The sequence below is a fragment of the Azolla caroliniana genome, unplaced genomic scaffold (assembly GCF_043228905.1).
Source record: "Azolla caroliniana isolate FFs.n. ecotype wild unplaced genomic scaffold, voAzoCaro1.0.p SCAF_3, whole genome shotgun sequence".
In the NCBI taxonomy this organism is placed as follows: domain Eukaryota; kingdom Viridiplantae; phylum Streptophyta; class Polypodiopsida; order Salviniales; family Salviniaceae; genus Azolla; species Azolla caroliniana.
The window spans coordinates 20,914,146-20,936,289 of record NW_028230438.1 but is presented as its reverse complement, the minus strand read 5'-3'; the positions used below and the strand labels follow the sequence as shown (position 1 = coordinate 20,936,289).

General features: G+C 37.5%; 2 protein-coding genes and 5 non-coding genes across 8 annotated transcripts; 1 reads left to right on the top strand and 6 right to left on the bottom strand.

The window, feature by feature from the left end:
• The first annotated feature begins 1,794 nt into the window (after positions 1-1,794).
• Positions 1,795-11,030, top strand: LOC147866516 (auxin response factor 12-like). 2 transcript variants are annotated; one of them, XM_087316960.1, is made up of 15 exons: positions 1,795-2,870; positions 3,669-3,781; positions 3,981-4,079; positions 4,606-4,662; positions 4,751-4,903; positions 4,982-5,066; positions 5,137-5,227; positions 5,508-5,675; positions 6,701-6,823; positions 6,925-7,000; positions 7,229-7,361; positions 7,784-9,031; positions 9,285-9,544; positions 9,812-10,002; positions 10,592-11,030. In XM_087316960.1, exons 1-15 carry the CDS (start codon positions 2,864-2,866, stop codon positions 10,746-10,748), a joined length of 2,961 nt encoding a protein of 986 aa, XP_087173086.1. In that variant the 5' UTR covers positions 1,795-2,863; the 3' UTR covers positions 10,749-11,030. The 2 variants fall into 2 exon arrangements, with proteins under 2 accessions (XP_087173086.1, XP_087173087.1); XM_087316961.1 differs by lacking the exons at positions 1,795-2,870; positions 3,669-3,781; positions 3,981-4,079 and having other exon boundaries at positions 4,972-5,066.
• Positions 11,031-12,151: 1,121 nt separating this feature from the next.
• On the bottom strand, positions 12,152-15,627 carry LOC147866515 (uncharacterized). The gene is made up of 6 exons (XM_087316959.1): positions 15,555-15,627; positions 13,398-14,985; positions 13,233-13,319; positions 12,982-13,077; positions 12,669-12,746; positions 12,152-12,515 (listed from the first exon to the last, which is right to left on the bottom strand). The coding sequence occupies exons 2-6, from the start codon at positions 14,974-14,976 to the stop codon at positions 12,373-12,375; spliced, it is 1,983 nt and encodes a 660-aa protein (XP_087173085.1). The 5' UTR covers positions 14,977-14,985; positions 15,555-15,627; the 3' UTR covers positions 12,152-12,372.
• Positions 15,628-19,419: 3,792 nt separating this feature from the next.
• On the bottom strand, positions 19,420-19,491 carry TRNAT-UGU (transfer RNA threonine (anticodon UGU)). The gene has a single exon. It is a non-coding gene; the product is annotated as a tRNA-Thr (tRNA).
• An 804-nt stretch (positions 19,492-20,295) lies between these two features.
• Positions 20,296-20,367, bottom strand: TRNAT-UGU (transfer RNA threonine (anticodon UGU)). Its single transcript has one exon. It is a non-coding gene; the product is annotated as a tRNA-Thr (tRNA).
• Positions 20,368-20,477: 110 nt separating this feature from the next.
• Positions 20,478-20,549, bottom strand: TRNAT-UGU (transfer RNA threonine (anticodon UGU)). Its single transcript has one exon. It is a non-coding gene; the product is annotated as a tRNA-Thr (tRNA).
• Positions 20,550-20,661: 112 nt separating this feature from the next.
• On the bottom strand, positions 20,662-20,733 carry TRNAT-UGU (transfer RNA threonine (anticodon UGU)). The gene has a single exon. It is a non-coding gene; the product is annotated as a tRNA-Thr (tRNA).
• A 705-nt stretch (positions 20,734-21,438) lies between these two features.
• On the bottom strand, positions 21,439-21,510 carry TRNAT-UGU (transfer RNA threonine (anticodon UGU)). The gene has a single exon. It is a non-coding gene; the product is annotated as a tRNA-Thr (tRNA).
• Positions 21,511-22,144: the final 634 nt, after the last annotated feature.

Sequence of the window (22,144 nt, the reverse complement as noted above, 5' to 3'; positions counted from 1 at the left end):
TAGATCCATTCATTGGTTTCAACTCAAACCCCATAACCCTTTTCGTTCTTCTTCCTAAACGGTAACATTTTGTTCTGATAAAAGTATGTGTTAAAATTTTAATGCAGAGATGGAAATGAAAAATACATGCATAATTCAACCTTACTCAAGCATAGGTTTTTACTGGAGGCTCGTCCTAAAGTAATTAATCACCACAGAAATTCCTATGCACTTTAATCTATAAACAAGCTATTAAGATGCATATGCTCCTCAAGCATCGGAACAACTTCGAAATTTAAGGCTTCTTATGAGTTGGGGCTCCGTTGAGTTAGCCTCTCGATCTGATTTGTCGTTTCGGACATATTAGAAAGGCTTTACATGATGACCACCACGAGAATAAAATCTTCACCTATCATTGTCTACGGCAACATTAAGCAAATATAATAGCCCTAGGAATCGGTAATGGTTCAGTTTCGGCTTAACCGGTTTGGCCTGGTCCAAACCAAACAGGTTGAGCTTAAACTGGTTAAGCCTTAACTGTCTAAGAAACCAGTTTGGTCCAAATCGGTTCTGCGTGAGCAATCCCAAACCGAGCTCAAATTGTATAAGGAAGCTCAAGCCTAAACCAAACCGAATCGAAACGCCAAACCATTCAAAAACGGTTTTAACGGTTCGATTCAGGCTTGAGTTGAGTTGTTGCCGATTCGTAAATAGCCCCATATATGATCAGATTTGGGTGAAGCCTGTTGATGTGATTTCATTCGGCTTTGGGCGGGCACTCTGGGAAATGTCCGGGATTTTATCATCACTCTCTACTCTACCTCCCCCACCACCTGAGGCTTTCGAAATTACCGAGATACCCCTCCCATCTCCAACCCCCAACCCCACACTTTGCTGAGTCCTCTCTCTCTCTCTCTCTCTCTCTGCACAAGCAAGACAGACAGTCTGTCCTTAATTAGGGTTTCTCCTTCCATGGCAGCTAGAAGGCTTTTCTGTAAAGATTTAGCTTTTGTTCTATTTTAATTAGATTTTAGGGCTGCCCCCCCCCCCCCCCCCCCACCCCTTTCTTTGTACTTTTCTTTTCCAAGAAAGGAACTCGTTTGCAGTGCAGAAATTAGGGTTTTCTTTTTCTGTAGACATTGGCAGGGAAAGTGGGAATTTCGGCCCTTTTTCTGGCGGGGGGCAATTGTCAGAAAGGAAATGAAATGGAAAATTAGGGTTTGGAGTTTGGAAAATAAAAGTTCTGTAGGAATTAGGGTATTTGACAAAGCTCGTGTATGTTATGGTTTATTTATTTATTTTTACAGAATGTAGGGTGTATGGAGAAAAGATATTGTGGGAATTAGGCATTTCATAGGCATTAGGGTTTTTGGAGAAACAGCAAGGCTTTTCAAAACGAAATTAGGGTTTTGAGTTTGGGGCAGAGTTCTACAAAGAAATGAGGGGGGGTTTTATACTTTAGGTTAGGAGGAGTTTCGGAAAGGCTCTGTAGAAATTAGGGTTCTGAAAAAGCAGATCAGGGCTGTGAATTAGGGAAGGATTAGGGTTAAAAACTGATCGAAATGGATGAAGATTCTCTGCACTAAGAAAGATTCTGTTAGGAAATGAGGTAGACGACCGGCCGAGCCGGTGGCCTCCGCCAAGATGACCCGCTGTGGCCAGTCACCTCCTTTTTCCTCCTTATTTTTTTTCCGTTCATTTTTTTATTTTGCTCTTTTGATGCCTTTGGGATTCCCTCTTAAATTAAGAGTCTTTTAATTTTTAACCCTCAAGTTTAGCTTGATTATTTTGTAATCTGCCCTTGATTAAGCTTTTCGTAATGCTATTTCGCTTCTTCTGGGGCTCCTAAGTCAACCTTAATCTCTCCATTAATCCCTTTATCTGCTCTTAATCCCTCCTTCTGAATCTTGATCCAATCCTTGATCCCTCTCTTAGCTGATCTTAATCTAGGTCTTGACGTCGCCAATCTACTTTTAATCACCCCATTGGATCTTATTCTCATCCCTAATCCCCCACACTAACCTCTCTTAATCTCGCCTGAATCCCTTTGCTCAGGTTCAGTCGAATAAAAGGGGTTCTTTCAATGCTCCCCATCATTTAGTTCAAGTTTTGTGTCCATCGATCCAATTCTCAATCTTTCTTTCATGTTTAATCTGTCCGTAATTCCTAACTTGGGTTATTTAATCCAATCCTTACTCTCTCTTTCGAGTCTCTTAATCTGTCCTTCATCCATTTGTTGGGTCGTTCATCCCCATCCTTCATCTCTACGTTAGCTAGCTTAAACCATTTTCACTAATTTCAGCTGGCCAAATTCAGCCTAATCCTCTTGTTGGTTTTCTTAACCGTCCCTTAACTAAACGGTTGTTAGCTCTTAATCCAATAATTACTTGAAATCAGGTTGATTTCATGTATGGGTTGCTCTTAGTCTCTGTCCTAATCCTCCTCATGGCTGTCTTAATCACCCACTAATTTATTCTCCCTTTTTGTTTGACCTCTCTGTTCTGCTCTTCTCTTCTCTTCTCTCTCTTAGCCATAGCTCCCCTGTTTCCACCGTTTTACATTCATTCAACCCCAACTGAGTCATTACTTCATTTGGCTCTCTCAATTTATCTACCAAATCATCTATTTATATTTCTATCTATCAAAATAATCTATTTCGGGATAAATGTGGGCGCCATGGAAAAAGATGGATAGTAGAATGTGTTTTTGGCACTATTGGAGGGGGGAAGAGATTCTAACAAGGTCTTCTATCTTGATGGGTTGATGATCCTCATACATTGCATTTATTTTGAAGAAAGAGAAGGGGAGTTTTGAACCTCCTATACTTCTCTAATTTCCGCACTCAGAGTGTGATCCCAAACTATTGTCAGGGTGTGGAGTCATAATGGAAGGTAAGCTACACAATCCCATTTCTGTTTGAAAATTTATAAGTTTGATGTACATACTCAATGTAGCAATACAAAGGCACATTTCAATCATAAATACATACAATGGATTCATAATCACATGCATAGATATTATAGGCACATGCATACATACATGCATGCATGCATTCTTGCATATGTGCATACTTACATAGATAAATCGATGGTACTGTCTTCCTTGGAGATTGATTATATGACTTGTGACCAAAATAGATGTTTTTATGTTTTCTCTCGGTGATGCTCAAGAATTCAAAATGGCGTAGGATCTACTTTTAAATGTAAAATATGTGAACTTGTGGGGTCTTTTACTAATGAGAGAATTGTATGTGAGTATGCTTCAATCAGAGTGTAGGCTAGATTAAAGGAAAAATAACTCCAAACTATCCATGAAATTTTCTTTATTTAGGCAAAATAGCTCTGATATTTTCTTTATTTCTCAATATTCCCTTGGACAAATCTCCTCTCAAGCAATTATATCTGTTGTTTTTGAGCAATTATATGGCCAATTTCACACTCTTCTAAAACTATCTGTGTTATTTGAGTGATTCAATATTTCCAATCTCTTTTGGGGCTTGACCAAGGACCAAGGACCTTTGTGGAAATCAACGTGGGGCCATTTGGGTTGCAAAATAGTGAGGGATGTTTCAGAGTTTTTTTTCCTCAAATAAAATTTGAGTACTTTGAACATCTGTTGTTTTCATTCTTTGCCTCATGTTATTCTTATCATGGGCATAAACTTGTAACTTCAATCTGTTATATTACCAGGAGGCAAAAAAAGTGTGAATTCGGAGCTATGGCATGCATGTGCTGGACCGCGTATCTCATTACCTTCTCTTGGTAGTCTTGTAGTTTATTTCCCACAAGGCCACAGTGAGCAGGTTAGCAATTCTTTATAAGAGCAATTTCTTGATTTTTTGTTTCTTTTCTTTTCAAAGCAATGTTTGTTAATCTAATTTTTAGAGATGGTTTCATATTTTCATATTTTCAAATCAATGAATGCTCATTGAATGTTTTTCTGAAAAGAGATATTGTTATTTTTAAATTTGCATTTATTTATCTAACGGTTTAATTTTCCAGGTGGCGGCATCAACTCTGAAAGAAGTTGATGGGCACATACCCAATTATCCTAATCTTCAATCTCAATTAGTTTGCCAACTTCACAATATTACGCTTCATGTATGTTTTCATGCCCTAATATCTTTGTAATTTGTATACGAGACATTGCATGCTAAAGGATATTGTGAAAGCATGACACCAATTTTTGTGTTTATACATCATATAATCAGTTTAGATGTATACATAATTGCTTCTGTACTTTCTTACTAATTTCACTAAAACTTTCTTACTTCTAACTGTGTGTTGAAAACTTAAGGTTTGGTAGTCAAGTCTCCAGCAATGAGTCTAATGGAGTGTTCATTACAAAAACTCTTCATAGTTTTAGTTTAAGATCAATGTACACCAACATTTTGGAATTATAGTGCTAGCTACCTTATAAAAGAAAATGCCATATACATATACATATTTTTATATATACTGGCATGTGATGCTAACCAAGTTAGAGCAGTAGAAAAGGTGCCACTTCCGGTTGCTAGGTCATGTTTAAAGAGGTTTTGTGGCTTCTCACAAGAAGACTTCTTGAAATAAATATTTTCTTCGTATATTTGATGATATGGAGACTCATGATGTTTTTGCACAAATGAAGGCTGATATGGACACCGATGAGGTTTTTGCACAAATGACCTTACAACCCGTGAGTGATGTAAGTATATATACATTCATCCAACACTTTCCTTTCTCTTTTCTATTGTCTACAAATTTAGCTAACCTTCTCAATCTGGTGTTCGTAGCAAGAGAAGGACCTCTATCTTCCACCAGATATCGGCACTCCAAATCGGCAACTGACAGAGTTCTTTTGTAAAAACCTGACTGCAAGTGATACTAGCACCCATGGAGGTTTCTCAATTCCAAGACGAGCTGCTGAAAAAGTCTTTCCTCCTCTTGTATGGACTTAACTTTTACAGCCTTATTGTTTTTATCATATATAAAGTCTACTAAACACAATGTAAAGTGTGCATCAGGACTTCACAAAACAACCTCCAGCGCAAGAACTTCAGGCCCGGGATTTACACGATAATGTCTGGACTTTTCGGCACATATATAGAGGTATTATCATACACCCACATTTTTATGTTTGCAAATCTAGCTCAATTTTGAAATCAGCTTCATTTTTCAGGTCAACCAAAGAGGCATCTCCTTACCACGGGATGGAGTGTATTTGTCAGTGCCAAGCGTCTTGTGGCAGGTGACTCTGTCTTATTTATAAGGTAATGTTATGAAAGATTCCAGAGATCCCTCACAAATTTGAGGGGGATCATGTTAGCACCACCAAGTCCAGTTGTTTTTTGAGAAGCCTAGTTTTGAAAATGCTATTTCAAGATGGGAAAATAGTTGTGCGTTTTATTTACAAAGATAGACCAATGAATGAATATATCACACTATGTACATGTCTTATCTTATGGAAAACTAGTTGTGCATTTTATTTACAAAGATGGACCAATGAATGAATATATCACACTATGTACATGTCTTATCTTTTTTGACCAGAGATGATAAAGGGCAGTTGCTTCTTGGAATCCGACGGGCTAATACCAGGCACCAGAGTGTTTTACCGTCTTCTCTTCTTTCAAGTGATAGCATGCATATAGGTGTGCTTGCAGCTGCAGCCCATGCTGCTGCGACAAGTAGCCGCTTTCAAGTGTTTTATAATCCCAGGTCTTTATTGTAACAAATTTTTAAATGTCACCCCAATGTCCTTCCACCTCAGAAAGGGTGCAAATCAATCACTAATGTTTTAAAAGTCCTTGTTCCAAAGAAAATAGTACTCTTGGGGTACAGATAATGCAAGTAGAAATGCCATTGGCATAGTATGCATGAAACGATTGATAAAATCCTGAGGGATGCAATGAAAATCATACTCTTGTTTACTGAGAACGTGTAGAGATGGCCTTGGCATGCTATACATAGTGGGGAAATTCACTCTTCATATAAAGGGGATGCCTGTGCTTAGACCTAAAGATAACCCCCAACATAATGGTCAATTCTTGTGTATTCTTTTGTATACGTTTATGTTGGAGTCCTATGAGCAGTATGTAAGTATGACATGTTCTTTTCACGCATCTTGTTACTTCAACATCCAAATATGTATTGTGGCAATATATATCTATACATATTGAGCTGGAGTTCTCTAGTATTGTAGATCCAGATGTATGTCTCCTCATATACTTGCACTATCTACTTCGATTTATTAGCTAAAGAATTTTATTATACTTCTTTCCTACAAATTAGGTTTGAACTTACTAAAGCTCATTCTGCTCGACATGATCAACTGTGAGGGGACATAAATAATAGAAGATTTTCGTAAGCCTCATGCTTCTTGAATGCTAGTGTATCCTGTAGAAACATTTATATTTGGTGTTCTAGAATCCTCTATATGTGAATCAAAACTATTACAGTAGTTATTTAATACCGTAATTTCATTATCATTGGCATATGCTTAAATGCACCCCCAAGTTGATTCTGTCGATTTGATGTAACAACTTTTGGTAACATAAGTGGTCCAGGCATTCAATGTTGGCCATAAATATTAGCCTCTCTTTCTTTCTCTGTCTCTCTGTCTCTCTCTCTCTCATTCTTTAACTCACCCATATGCACTTAAATTGGAAGCCTATCAGAGTCTCTCACACTATATACGCCCACCCCTATACATTTCTTCATTCTTCTTAATTCTGGTTGTACAGGACGAGCCCATCAGAATTTGTGATTCCGTGGTCAAAATATAGAAAGGCAGTTCACTTCACTCAAGTGTCAGTAGGGATGCGATTCCGCATGATTTTTGAAACTGAGGAGTCTAATGTACGAAGGTAAAGAGAAAATCATATAACCTAGCATATCTGTTGTCTTATCTATCTTGGCCCCGTGCCATATGCTACTTTATGGCTATTGTTAAAATAATTTTGAATAGGTACATGGGAACAATAACTGGAATTGGGGATCTAGATTCTACACGTTGGCCTGGTTCCAAGTGGCGTAATCTCGAGGTATGTGTATCATGTTATTCATTCATTTTTCTAATGTTGATAATATATTGTTAATTATCCTAGCATGTTTGTTGCTCTTTTTTCTACTGCTACTAATGCTTATTAGCTGTTTTTGTAAATATATTAACTTTTATGAAGCATGTTTGTAGCTCTTGTTTCAATTGCTACTAATGTTTGTTAGCTGTTTTTGACTTGATAAATATATATATTTTTTTGTTGGAGGACCAGGTTGGATGGGATGAGTCCAGTGCTGGTGAACGGCCACGTCGAGTATCCCCTTGGGAGATTGAACCTCTATCTGAGCCCTTTTTCATTTGCTCTCCTCCATTCCCTTTCAGGCCAAAGCGTCCATATCAACAAGGTGTTAGGTTCATTCTCTCCCAATTACACAAATTAACCTAATAAATATGATTAAATAATTGAAAAGTGTAGCAGAAAACATGTAGGATGCTAGAGTCTTCTTAGTCTCTATTCAATCCCACATCCCCTGAGCTCAAGCTCATCAGCTGTCTATAGGCATGGATGCATCTCATATACGTAAATTAGAGTGTGTACGGTATCTAGGCTTCTTTATACTGAGAATCCCTAAGTTCCATGGCCGTACACCATAAAAATCCAGATTCCATAGCCGGCCAAAGGTTGTCCAAAAGGTAATGGACCTACTCAATCCTTTAATTTGTTGCTAGTGAACTGGTCATACATGTATGCTTTATGCTGCCACACATCTTACAAATTTAAGATGCAAAAAAATGATGTTTGAGTTTCTCATACATGGGGTTCCAGGAGATGAATGTGATATGGATGAAAATATGAAGCAGTACTTATCGACCCTTCGGCCAGAGAATGGCAATGGAAGGGACCTTGCAACATCAAACATGAGTGGGGAGTCATGGCTTTATTTCCAGCGACCTGAATCTGTTAAAATAGAAAACGTGTATGATTTTGCAACCTGTTCCTCTTCTTCTCCACAAGACTTCCGGACAACGGATGCATCAAAAGCGGTGCAAAGACAGTTATCACAACAAGGGCAATTTATGGCTCACCAGCAACTAGATCCACATGTTTCATGGCCACATACCAATGGTCACCAACAACAGGCTATTCATCCACAACCTTTGGCATCACCCCCACCATTACAATCTCTGATAATACCACACACAACTTTTACTCAAACAATTAGTCAAACATCGAGCTCTCAAATAAACGGTTCTCAATCAACTGTTCCTCAAACAAGTCTTCCCCCAACAACTAGTTATCAAACAACTCCGTTAAGCATACCACAACCATCTATGCATGTAACGACAACGCAACCCACCTTGTCTCATCAATCTGCTAATAATTCTTATTCTCATTCTCAGCCTCAGTTGCCCCTGACTCCACAAGTTCAGCCACGACAAGTTCTACCTCAAATTCAGCCAAAATTATTGCCCACAACACATCTTTTGCCATCACAGATTACACAACAAATACTACCACAAGGACACCACCAAACTACATCTACTACTGCTACACAGATAACCGAAACACCATCAACACATTTCTCACAGGTGTTGCAAAGTCGGAACCAATCCATGATGAGGGCAATCATGAAATTTCCTGAATCTGAGCCCCAGTATGGAGAGAACACATCTTCATTTCATGGACAAAGTAGGACAATGCTCCAAAGGGGTAGTAACAATGCGGTGGTGATATCTTCCAAAGTGGAGGATGATGGGCAAATTTCCAATCCTAATGTCGTGAAAGTGAACCCCAGCATGGTACCACTGCCACAACTACCACAACCATCCCAACAATCACAACAGCTGCAACCACCACACCCGCCCCAACTGCCACAATTGTCACAACCACAGCCCCAACCACCATTTCAACATATTCCACAAATTGAGTCACATATTGGAAACTGGTTTCATTTACCGAGGGAAAACACACAATGTGAATCACCGATGCTTTCGAATATTCAGATTGGGCAGTCAGATACATCGTCGTCCACAGTCACCTCGTGCTCGCACTCGCTCGCTCCTGAATCTTTTGGTAAGATCTTTTCCTAGGTTAGAAAACTTTATTTGCTTTCGTTTTTTTTTCTTTGGTTAAAAACACAAAGGATTTGACATTTTTTGCTTTTTCTTTTCTGTGTTTTTGTGTTTCCTTCTGAGTTGCATTTTCTTTTGGAGGAGAGCTTTAAATTGTCAGTCTTAAACAAATAATTTTCTTAATTAATTTTAGCCAAGTTTTCATTTCCGTGTATTGCTCATTTTACACAATGTGAATCAATGTGTATTAACAGATAATTCTTTGATTTTACCAACGACGACGACATCATTTGCAACAAGATTTAACAATATAAATAAGGAGGTCCAATGTCAAAGGGCAGTAAATGACACAGTCATGGGGTCCTTCTCATCACCATCGGGTTCATTTACACCGAGCACTCCTGATGGTAGTCGCATGAGTGCAGGAATGATCTCTAATGCAGTACTCGATGAGGGACTTATGCAGCGTTTGTCACATGTGCCTGTTCCTCCACCTGTCCGAACTTTTACAAAGGTTTTTCATTCTCCCTCTCAGTTATGTTGAAGTCCTTTTTATTGTTTTGGGGCGATGGGGGGTTGTGGGGAGGGGTATGCCAAAATACTGCAACTTGCAGTGGGTGGGTATTTGTTGAATACACCTCAGTTCTCAAAAGTTACTGGAAGACCCTCTTTCAATTCCAGCAATTTTTGAAAACTTTTGCAAATACCCACTCAACAAGATAGTGGTACTTGATTTATACAGAAAGCAATGCGCGATTATTTACTGTAGTGAGAAACACAGGTTCATAAGTCAGGGTCAGTTGGGAGGTCCATAGACCTTTCAAGGATGACAAACTATGATGAACTGCGGCGGGAACTAGCACGACTCTTCAACATAGAAGGTCAATTGGAGGATCCCCAGAGATCATACTGGCAGCTCGTGTTTGTCGATACCGATGGAGATATTTTGCTAGTTGGAGATGACCCTTGGGAGTAAGACGGTTTAGATACTTAGATCCAATACATGAACAAGGAAAATTATTAGAATATGCCTATATGCATGAGAAACTAAAGAATGTATGCCTGCTTGTTTGCCAAAATTATTTATATAAATAAAGTTGAGGCCCATAATCACATGAAAATTAAGATTAAGCGCAGTTGGTATTAATATCATAATTAAGAACAGCAGCAAAACTGCAATTTGCAAATTAAGTACAGTTTCTCAATTTTGATAAGCTCATTCTGATTACTATCATAATTAGCAAGTAAAGATTCTGTTTTGAACAATTACAGCAAACTCTCTTTCCAGTTGAATAGCAATTATTAGTGAATTTTCTAGTAATCATTTTATAATCATCATAAGTTTATCTTCAGAACAAGAAATAATTTTGTTAATCATGTGTTTAATCTTAAGTTTCATATGATAGTGGCCTAAAATTGACTGATTATAACCAAGCATACATAATTTAGTTGCATATACATATAGGAATATCTTATGGTAGTTTTCATTCGGGATTTTGTGTATTAGGCACTTGTTTGAGTTTCTGATTTTGGCCTTAAATTGCGCTGTGATTGCTTGCAGTGAGTTTGTAAGTTGCGTCCGGGCTATAAAGATTCTGTCAACGGCTCAAGTCCTTCAAATGAACCAGGAAGGCCTTGAACAACTCACCAATGCCCTTCCTATGCTCCAAACAAGTAGCAGTTCTGAAGATTTTCAAATGTGGAAAGGCCTACAGTGACAACATGCATTTGATTCTTGAATGAAACTCTCCACTTTGGATTTCAAAGGTGTTATTTGATTATATCTGCATATATCAAATGACCTTAATCACATGCGAATCCATCAATTCACTCCATGAGAGAAGAGTTGCTCATCACTTGAAGACATGCTACCACCAAGCCGGAAACCGGAAAATTTTGGGTCCAATCCATATTCACATCACAAATGACCTCAAGAGCCCTTGACTGTGTAACATGTGTTGTACATCATTCAATATAAATATAATCACATTTGAAATTTCTACCATTAGTATCTTAAAAATTAAGGAATGTTGATAACCTATACGTTAGGATGCATATAAGCTTTTTAAATAAATTGAAAGTTATCTCTTGCCAATCTTTAAGAAATGCCATAAAATCAGTGCAACATATCTCCATAACCAACTCCCTTTAAAAACCTTTGCAATATCCCCATTTCAACCTTACTTCTCTTTTAAATCGACTTTGATTCCACGAGACCCACTCACCCCTCAATTTGATCCACAAGGTCCACTACCTTATATAATGGATCACATCATCAGTCATTATGAATCCCACGTTTTTTCATTACTCATGATGTAGAGAACAAAATACACCTGTCTTATTGATTGCACACCTTTTCAATTAGCCAAAGGTGGACAAGATACACGTGCTTATTCACATTATCCTTAGATCCACAGAATTACAGGACCATCACGATTGTCCTACCAATGGCATATGATATAGAGCAATACTTAAGCCTGGTTTTCAAAAACAACCCCTCTTATGGACCTCATCTTTGTTCAGTGTTGCATAGAAAAAGAGGATGCATTGATTCTTAGTCAACTTCTGCAAAGCCTTCAATACAGTTCCAAGTGAGAAACTCTTCCAGCTCCAGGATTGGGAGTGCCCTAAGAAATTAGATGGGCCATACATGCCTTTCATGAACTAGTGACAATCATAGTGCGGTGCCCTGCAAACTAATACTTTCTAAGACTCAAGTTTCTGAGGTTTATGAGATCCTTTACTATATGCTGTATGATGGGCCAGAGAGCGAACCTTCAAGGTAGTTCAATGTCAAATAGGCATACAGAGCTACCTTACAACTCTTGATGGGGTTCGGCATTCAGAAATGCTTATTGTCAATCTTGGAAATACAAGGTTATGATTTCACATATCGAGCCCCATTAAACAAGCCACAATATTCAGTATATTTGGGGGTTGAATGGTGGGTGAATCTTATGCATATATGGAGACACCTTTAACAGCCCACACCAATGCGATAAATGTGGGCCTCTGGGCTCTAATTTAGCCTCGTCAAGGTTTATGACCAACCATTTTCATAAATTGACTTGAATAGAACAGTTTATCTATCAAAGTAGTCAATTTCATCAAAACTGTTAAAAGACCAAATATTTCCAATCCTTTTTATTAATAAATATTATAAAATCATCACGGATCCATCCCCTAAGGCACACATAACTATTTGGAAGTAAAAAAAATTGCTTTAATTTTATCAGTGCATCTGTGCAACAACATATACATGCCTTTGGTAAATAAAGTTAGATTATATGCTTCAAATGCAAAATAATGATGGATGTGTCTTCCAACTCAAATTTGTTTATGTTAATTGAAATGCTTGGCCAAGAACACGCTCACTGTCTCTATGTTCATTTTCACAGCTTGGATATATGTTGACAATTGATTTGCGGTAGCATTAATATGAGAAGTGATAACATTGTTGAACGCACAGTTGCACTTGCATGGGCCTACAAAATCAAACAGGAGGTATTGTAAGTCCAAAGAAATAATAGCCTCTCATACATACTCACATACACATACAATACACATGCACATATTACATGGATATAGGATTTTTAAGAAAAACAGTTTAAGATGAAACATATATACTGTATCCTTACCACATTTTGGTGATTCCTTCATAGTCTTTCTTTGTGGTGTTCGGGTGTTCGGGTGTGAGCCACGCGTGGGAGACGAGCCTACATTAATCGAACAACCATTAATTACAAGCAAAATCAAGTTGTAACATCTACATGAAAATCAAGCTTATTATTACCTATGGTATGCTACATAAAGAAACAAATTACATACACTCTCCAGAAGATCCTGAATACCTTTACCATATGCACATACAAAGATATGTACGCTCACACACACAATCATACGTATGTACATTGCAAACACCATATACATCATCATGTTAGGGTTTATTACAGCCAGGATTGTCCGGTAGATGTTGCCTCTTCTTGTTTGCATGCCTGTTTTCGGTTGGTATACCACTTTCTTGAAGAGAATTCCATGGCGGAGATCCTACATGTTTAAACTATATTGTTAATACTTTCTCCCTCACCACGTACAACTTGTCATTTATTTCATCCCTTTCTTTTGATCATGCCACAAAAGAATATCTCGTTTCCTTCTCTCTCACCACAAAAAACGTTTCTAGTTTCCTTCTCTCCCCTTACCACCACAATCAGAATTGTCAACTGCAAGCTTCCTCTTCTTCTTTGCTACCATGCCATTCGATCGCAGTGAATTATTCGGCGGAGACCCTACATTGAGCTGGAAGAATAAGCACAAAATGCACAAAAACATTATTGCTTTCAAGGAGTTTTCTTCTTCATACATACCACAATCAAGAGATTTGATTTTAGTTTGTTTCTTCCCTTGTAGAATATTAGCATATGTTTTTTTTGGGTTCACAATTGCTTCTTCATGAAGCGATTGTAAATTAGTAATATGGGTTTCTTTTGGACTGATAACTACTTCTTCTTCTTCATGGAAAGATTGTATAGGCGTATGTCTTTCTTGTAGGCTAACTGTGTCTCCTTCATGGAAGGATTGTGCATTAGTCCGTATTTCTTGTGTGCTTATAACTCTCTTCTCCTCATGGAGAGATAGTCTAATAGTATGTGTTTTTTGTGGGATAATAACCCCTTCTTCATGCTTATCAGCATTATTCTTATGGTTCACATCACTATTCTCATTGTTATCACCAATACCATCATTGTCCTTGTGGGTTACATCCACATCATCTTTGTTCTTATGGCTGTCATCACCATTATCCTTGTGCTTGTCATCACTATCCTCATTCTTCTGGTTCTCAACACTACCCTCATTGTTCTTATGGGTCTTAGAAATATGCCCATCATGATCATCATATTGCTGTGAGCATAAACTTGTTGGATTTACGAGACCACTTTTTGTAGCTCCATCTTTATTTGCTTTTGCTGCAGCTTTCTGACCCCTTGTAATCCTTCCTACTGGAATCCCGCTTACATGTTCTTCCTCCCCATTCTTCAACCCTCCTTGCACACCATCATCAAGCCCCGTTGCATCATAGAATGCTTGCACTCTTGTGTATAGCTCCTTATCGAAGCTCCTTGGAAGACCATTAACCTTTCTTTGCTTGAATGTCATGGTATCATAAGAAGGCGATTTCTCTTGGGATTTCCATGCTTTTATGTCCTTGAACCCTCTCATCAATGAATAGAACTTTGCTCTCGTAGTTTGTTCGGATCTTTGGAAGACATGGCCATCCTTGTTCATGTATTTAAGGATAATATCCCATTTAGTGTTGTTATCAAGCTCCCATGCCCGGTACACACAGAAACATTTCTCAACTGCAGAGAGAAGGCTGTAAATTTCACCCGCAGTCCATGGTTTCCAAAGAGATTGATTCACATACAAACTTGTATCGGCTTGTGATGTCTCACTCTTCATATTTACATTTATTGCAATTTTCTCTTCATTGTGGTTTGCCTTTTCTGCTGCTCCATCTGAACAACTAGAAGTCTTATGGCATCTCTTTTCGTGGCTATCTGTACAAGGCATCATCATGTTGCAGCTTTCTAGCTTTACCTTTGAGTTTTTCTCGCTAAGGTTAGTGCCAAGACCTTTCTCATTAGGTTTTGAGGTTTTCGCAGGGCCATCCCAGCTCTTCTCACAGTCACCCGAGCTTTTCTCATGGTCACCCAAACTTTTGTTGCTTCTCTCGTTGCCATCTGGGCTTTTCTCATTGCGTTTCGAGCTTTTCCGTCCGAGCTGGAGCCATATATCTGGCATTAATGAGCTTCCATTAATGGCTGCATTCAGTAATTCATGGCAATCATGCTCCAAATTGCCAACATTATCAGACGATGCAAACGAACGGAAAAGTGGCTCGCTAATTCTCTGGCTTCTTTTGCTTTCGGAAACATTTGTGCCCATAAAAATGATCTGCACAATGACAAGAGGAACCAACAAACTCGGTTTTTTGCTATATAAATAAACGGATCAATATGCATGTAGTTGAGAGAATTTAGAATTAAGTTTTTTTTTTTTTTTACCTTCCATGAGAGAAAGAAAGAAAGAAAGATATATTAACGTCTTCTAAGGCCAAAATTGGCCCATGAGAGAGAGTTTTAGCCTTAATAATTATATATGTATAAAATTGTTGTTATTAGGGTTGGATGTTTTGCCATGGCATGTGAGGAGGAGAAAACGAAAAACCTCTGTTCTCTCTCTCTCTCTCTATCCCCAACCCTCGCCCAACACATACACACAGACAGACAGAGAGACAGAGCATCATGAATATAGATTTCACTACAAAAAAACAAAGCCCTCTGTTGTTTCTCTCTCTAAATTAAACTGCACACAAACAATCACTCACTTTCTCCATTTCAATGGCATAAGTTTACACTCTAAATTAGGCTGCACACAAACAATCACTCACTCTCTCCATAAGTTTACAGAATGAATGAAATGCATGATCGCAAAATTGGAGAGGAATAGAATTGCATACATACCAGTAGAAGTAGAAGTAGAAGTTCAGGTAGAAGTGGTGGGTGTGTCCAGGAACAGAGAGAGAGTGACAGAAAAAGAAAGAAAGGTGAAAAGAGGGAGGAGTATGTAGTAGCAGGAATTTTTATTTTTTATTTTTTTAAAGTGATAAAAATGGGGAATTTTTTATTTATTTTACAATATTAATTTTGTATGGATGCATGCCCATTTTGCCCATGCACTCACTCACTCAAATTGGGCCATCCTTTTTTTTTTTCTATTTATTTTCTTAAATAACTATATATATGTATCAGTATGTATGTATTTGTATTTGTATGTATGTATGTATGTATGTATGTATGTATTTCTATCTGTATATTAACAAAATTCTCAACCATATCCCCCACCTACCCTTGTATTTTGTACCCTTCTCTGATCTTGCTTCTAAAGAACTTCTTCTATACACTACTCTCGTCGTGTCCTACTGTTCTCTCTCTTGTATTTTGTACCCTTCTCTAATCTTGCTTCTAAAGAACTTCTATACACTACTCTCATCGCGTCCTCTCTCCATTGTGTCTTGGGTTCGAAACCCAATTTTCTCACCTCTCTATTATATACTTCATATATATCTCTATTTCACTAGATGCCACTGTGGAATGTAGGGGTTGAACCCATGACCGCCTGGTCTCCATTGGGCAACCTTACAAACTGAGCTACATCCATCTGGGCTCTCTCTCTCTCTCTCTCTCTCTCTCTCTCTCAAAATTTGTGTTTTGGTTGGATGCAAGATATGGAAAAAAAAAGGTTTGGAAGATCAAATGCAATGCACCTGCTTCATGATGCATAGGAGGGAAAAACAAAGCGAGTGCGTGAGCAAGGGAATTTTGTTTTGAAATGATAGTGTTTCATACCTCATATATCTTTTATGCTCATTGCAGATTGAACTCAAGATCTTTGGTTTACAAGACTGATGCTACTTTAATTGATAGTTTCCCCCATTAAGGATTGAATACAAGGCCAACACGCTACCTTGACTCATATTTTCCCCCATTAAGGATTGAATATGAGGCCAAACCTCTACCACTGAGCTATAAAGGCACGAGTAGGCCAAAACAAATTTGAAACTTCAATTGTTGAGTGCAACAATTAGCTCAAGTCTTCATTTACCCCAATGAGGATTCAACTCAAGACCTTTAGTTTACAAGACTATACACTCTACAATTGAGCTAGAGAGGCCCCAATATTTACTACTATTTATGTTGGCCACATGAATGGTAGAAAACTCTATACCTCGTATCGTATCACCACTGTCATTGATATTTGCCCCCATAGAGGATTGAACTAAAGACCTTCAACTGTATTGACGCTCTACCATTGAGCTATAAAAACATGGGTTTCTTCAATAAAACAAGGACCCCTAAATTTACTTTAGTTTACATTTGTCATTTGAATCATATTGACCAAATTCTTTGAAATTTGCCCCCATCGAGGATTGAACTCAAGACCTTTTAATGCTCTACCACTGAGCTATAAAGGGATGCTTTTCTTCTAATCTCCAAACTTTACAAGCCAAACCCACAAACCCACAAAGCCATAGGTTTCTTAAGTACAACAATGAGCTCTAGACTTTACATTGCTCATTTGAAGTGTAGAAAACTCCATAGGTTTCTTGAGTACAACAACAAGCTCTAGACTTTACATTGTAGAAAACTCCGCAAGCTCATACCCCTAACTTTTTTTATATTTGCCCCCATTGAGTATTGATCTCAAGACCTTCAGTTTACGATCTACTGATGCACTACCATTGAGCTATAACTTTAAAGTACAACACAGACACTCTACCACTCGACTATAAAGGCATGGATTTCTTGAGTACAACAATGACCTCAAGACTTTACATTGCTCATTTGAATTGATATTTTCCCTCTTTGAGGATTGAACTCAAGACCTTCAGTTTACAAGATTGATGCTCTCCCACTGAGCTATAACTTTTAAGATCCAACATGACACTCTACCACTCAATTATAGAGGCTTGGATTTCTTTAGTACAAGAATCACCTCTAGACTTTACATTGCTCATTTGAATTGATATTTCCCCCCTTTGAGGAAGGAACTCAAGACCTTTAGTTTACAAGACTGATGCTCTACCACTTAGTTATAGAGGCACGGATTTCTTGAATACAACAAGAATGACATCTAGACTTTACATTGCTCATTTGAATTGATATTTTCCCCCTTTGAGGAAGGAACTCAAGACCTTTAGTTTAGTTATAGGGGCATGGATTTCTTGAATACAACAAGAATGACATCTAGACTTTACATTGCTCATTTGAATTGATATTTTCCCCCTTTGAGGAAGGAACTCAAGACCTTTAGTTTACAAGACTGATGCTCTACCACTTAGTTATAGAGGCATGGATTTCTTGAATACAACAAGAATGACATCTAGAATTTACATTGCTCATTTGAATTGATATTTGCTCCCTTTGAGGATTGAACTCAAAACCTTCAATTAACAAGAATGGCACTGTACCACTGAGCTATAAAGGCAAGCTTTTCATGTATAGTCCAAAATTTACAAGATGTATATCTACTAGGGTATAAAGGAAATGTTTCTTGAGTAGAAAGATTTTACTTTATCATTTGAATTGTAGAAAACTCTCCAAGTTGGTATGCCTAACTTTGGTGATATTTCCCTCCATCGAAGATTAAACTCAAGACCTTAAGTTTACAAAACTAACTCTCTACACAAGGATATCCAATTTTACTTTTAACATTTATCAATGGAAAACTCTACATGCTTGTATTCACCACCTTCATTGATATTTGCCCCCATCGAGGATTGAACTCAAGACCTTCAGTTAGCAAGACTAACGCTCTACCACCAAGTTATAAAGGCATATGTTTGTTGAGTTAAGCCATCTAGCCTTTCAATTGATTATTTGAATGGTACAAAATTCCGCACACTCATACGCCTAACTTCATTGACATTTGCCCCATTGAGGATTGAACTCATTAACTTTAGTTTACAATACTAACGCTCTATCATTCAGAATAAAGGCATGGGTTTCTTGAGTAAAATAATTGAGCTCTAGAATTTACTTTTACCATTTAAATAAACTCCGCAAGCTTGTATTCCTAACTTAATTGATATTTGCCCCTGTTTAGGATTGAACTCACGGCCTTCAATTTACAACACTGGCACTCTACTGCAGAGCTATAAAGGCATTGGCTTCTTAAATACAAAAATGAACTCTAGACTTTTTAGTTTACTTAAATTGATCATTTGAATGGTAGAAAACTCACGACCTTGAATTTACAAGACTGCACCCTATCATTAAGTTATAAAAGAAATTATTTGTTAAATATAGCAATAAGCTCTAGAGTTTTTCCATTAACTTTACATTGGTCATACAACAATCAATATAAGACTTTACTTTAATTTACATTGATCAACCTGCCCCCATTGAAGATTGAACTCAAAACCTTCAGTTCTACCATTGAGCTATAAAAACATGACTTTCTTCAATTCAACAAGGACCTCCAAATTCAATTTAATTTACATTTGTCATTTGAACGGTACAAAACTTTGCAAGCTCGTATTCATCACCTTGATTGATATTTTCCCCTCTTGAGGATTGAAACCAAGACCTTGAATTTACCACTTGACTGGTAGAAAACTCCACAAGTCGGTATGCCTAACTTATTGATATTTGCCCCCATTGAGGATTGAACTCAAGTCCTTTAGTTTACAAGAGTGATGGTCTACTATTGAGTAATAAAGGCAGAAGTTTCTTAAGCACAAAAAGAATCTCTTAATTTATGTTAACCCTATTAAAGATTGAACTAAACACCTTCAATTTACAAGATTGACGCTCTACCATTAATATTTGCCCCCATTGAGGATTGAACTCAAGACCTTCAGTTTACAAGACTGACACTCTACCACTGAGCTATAAAGGCATGGGTTTTTAAACCATAACAAGATTATTTTAATTTACTATAACCCCAATAAGGACTAGACCGAAGCCCATAGGAAAAATGGGTCTCTTCAATACAAGATGGACCTCAAAGTTTACATTTGTAGAGAACACCAAAAGATGGTACGCCTAACTTTATTATATTTGCCCCCTTTGAGGATTGATCTCAAGACCTTCAATTTACAAGAATGATGCTCTACCAATGAGCTATAAAGGCATGGGTTGCAAAAAGCATCGGTCTCTTCAATACAACAAGGATCTCCAAATTTTCTTTAGTTTACAATCGTAGAGAACTAAAGAAGCTGGTACGCCTAACTTCATTAATATTTGCCCCCCTTGAGGATTGATCTCAAGACCTTCATTTTATAAGACTGAAGCTCTACCACTAAGCTATAAAGGCACGGGTTTCAAAAAGCATGGGTCTCTTCGATACAACAAGGACCTCCAAATTTTCTTTAGTCTACATTCGACGAGAACTCCAGATGGCACACCTAACTTGATTGATATTTGTCCGAATTGAGCATTGAACTCAAGACTTTTAGTTTACAAGACTGATGCTCTACCACTGAGTTATAAAGGCATGGCTCTCATAAGTATAACTAGAACATCTTAAGTTATTTTACCCCCATTAAGGACTAGACCGAAGCCCATCATTTTTCAAGATTGAAGCTCTACCACTGAGTTATAAAAACATGGGTTTCTTCAATACAACAAGTACCTCCAAATTTACTCTAGTTTAGATTCGTAGAGAACTTCTGAAGCCGGAACGTCTAACTTTATTGATATTTGCCCCCATTGAGGATTGACCTCAAGACCTTCAATTTACAAGACTGATGCTCTACCACTGAGCTACAAAGGCATGGGTTTTAGGAAATCATGATTCTCTTCAATACAAGAAGACTTCCAAATTTACTTTAGTTCACATTGGTAGAGATTTCGAGAAGATGGTACGCCTAATTTATTGATATTTGCCCCCATTGAGGATTGAACTCAAGACCTCCAGTTTACAAGGCTGATGCTCTACCACTGAGCTATAAAGGCATGGGTTTCAAGAAAACATGATTCTCTTCAATACAACAAGAACCTCCAAATTTACTTTAGTTCACATTCATACAAAATTCCAAAAGATGGTATGCCTAACTTTATTGATATTTGCCCTCATTGAGGATTCAACTCAAGACTTTCAGTTTACAAGACTGATGCTCTACCACTAAGCTATAAAGGCATGGGTTTTTAAACTATAACAATAACATCTTAATTTAGTTTACCCCTGTTATGAATTAGGTAATTAAGAAAGGGTTAATTAGTACCTAATTATGTGATTAAGTTAAGCGGAAAATTAAGTGATATGTCTGTGTATGTGTGTAAGAGGAAGAGTGAGAGGACGTTAACGCTTATGAATGACTAGGCAAGATGGGGATGATTAACTATATTAAAAAGCATCATCAAATACTAAAATACCCACAATGAGGTATATATACATCTCATGTGCAAACGTGCACATGTGTGAGTAGAATATAGGTACAAAGGTGTAAGTCCTATATTAAATGTACTTGAGAGTGGAGGATCTAGAATATCCCACTTAAGTACAAGGTCCTATTTAAGGCATTATAGTCAACACTTCTAACTAGATTCTATTTAAGTAACTATGAAGTTACGTGGTTAACTAACTAACTCACTCTAGTTGAGCTTGATCTCTCAACAACCCCCAATAAGGACCGAAGGCCATTAGAAAACATGGGTCTCTTAAAACAACAGGGACCTCTAAATTTTCTTGAGTTAACATTTGTAGAGAACTGTAGAAGCTGGTATGCCTAACTTTATTGATATTTACCCCCATTGAGGATTGAACTACAACAAGGACCTCCAAATTTACTTTAGTTCACATTTGTAGACTCTAGAAGGTGGTACACCTAACTTTATTGATATTTGCCCCAATTGAGGATTGAACTGAAGACCTTTAGTTTACAAGACTAATCCTCTACCACTGAGCTATAAAGGCATGGGTTTCAATTTACAAGACTGATGCTCTAGGATTGAGCTATAAAGGTATGGGTTTCAATTTATTAATATTTGTCCCCATTGAGGATTGATCTCCAGACCTTTAATTTAAAAGATTGGTGCTCTACCACTAAGTTATAAAGGCATGGGTTTTAGAAGTCATGGGTCTCTTCAATATAATAAGGATCTCCAAATTTTCTTTAGTTTATATTCATAGAGAACTCTAGAAGCTGGTACACCTAACTCTATTGATATTTGCCCCCTTTGAGGATTGAACGCAAGACCTTCAATTTACAAGACTGATGCTCTACCACTGAGTTATAAAGGAATGGGTTTCTTACCAATAACAAGAACATCTTAATTTATTTTATCCCCATTAAGGACTAGACCAAAGTCCATCATTTTTTAGGTTGATGCTCTACCACTGAGTTATAAAAACATGGGTCTCTTCAATACAGTAAGTACCTCCAAATTTACTCTAGTTTACATTCGTAGAGAAGTTCAGAAGTTCGTACGTCTAACTTTATTGATATTTGGCCCCATTGAGGATTGAACTGAAGACCTTCAGTTTACAAGATTGATGCTCTACCACTGAGCTATAAAGGCATAGGTTTCATAACTATAACAAGAACTTT

Bases quoted from the DNA above. Each gene is read 5' to 3' on its own strand.
- LOC147866516 (XM_087316960.1), top strand. The intron at 3,782-3,980 runs GTTAGCAATTCT...TTAATTTTCCAG, and splicing joins CACAAGGCCACAGTGAGCAG to GTGGCGGCATCAACTCTGAA. The intron at 4,080-4,605 runs GTATGTTTTCAT...GCACAAATGAAG, and splicing joins TTCACAATATTACGCTTCAT to GCTGATATGGACACCGATGA.
- LOC147866515 (XM_087316959.1), bottom strand. From the start codon at position 14,976: ATGGGCACAAATGTTTCCGAAAGCAAAAGAAGCCAGAGAATTAGCGAG. The intron at 13,078-13,232 runs GTAAGGGGAGAG...TTAAACATGTAG, and splicing joins TGACAATTCTGATTGTGGTG to GATCTCCGCCATGGAATTCT. The intron at 12,747-12,981 runs GTAATAAACCCT...CGATTAATGTAG, and splicing joins TCTACCGGACAATCCTGGCT to GCTCGTCTCCCACGCGTGGC.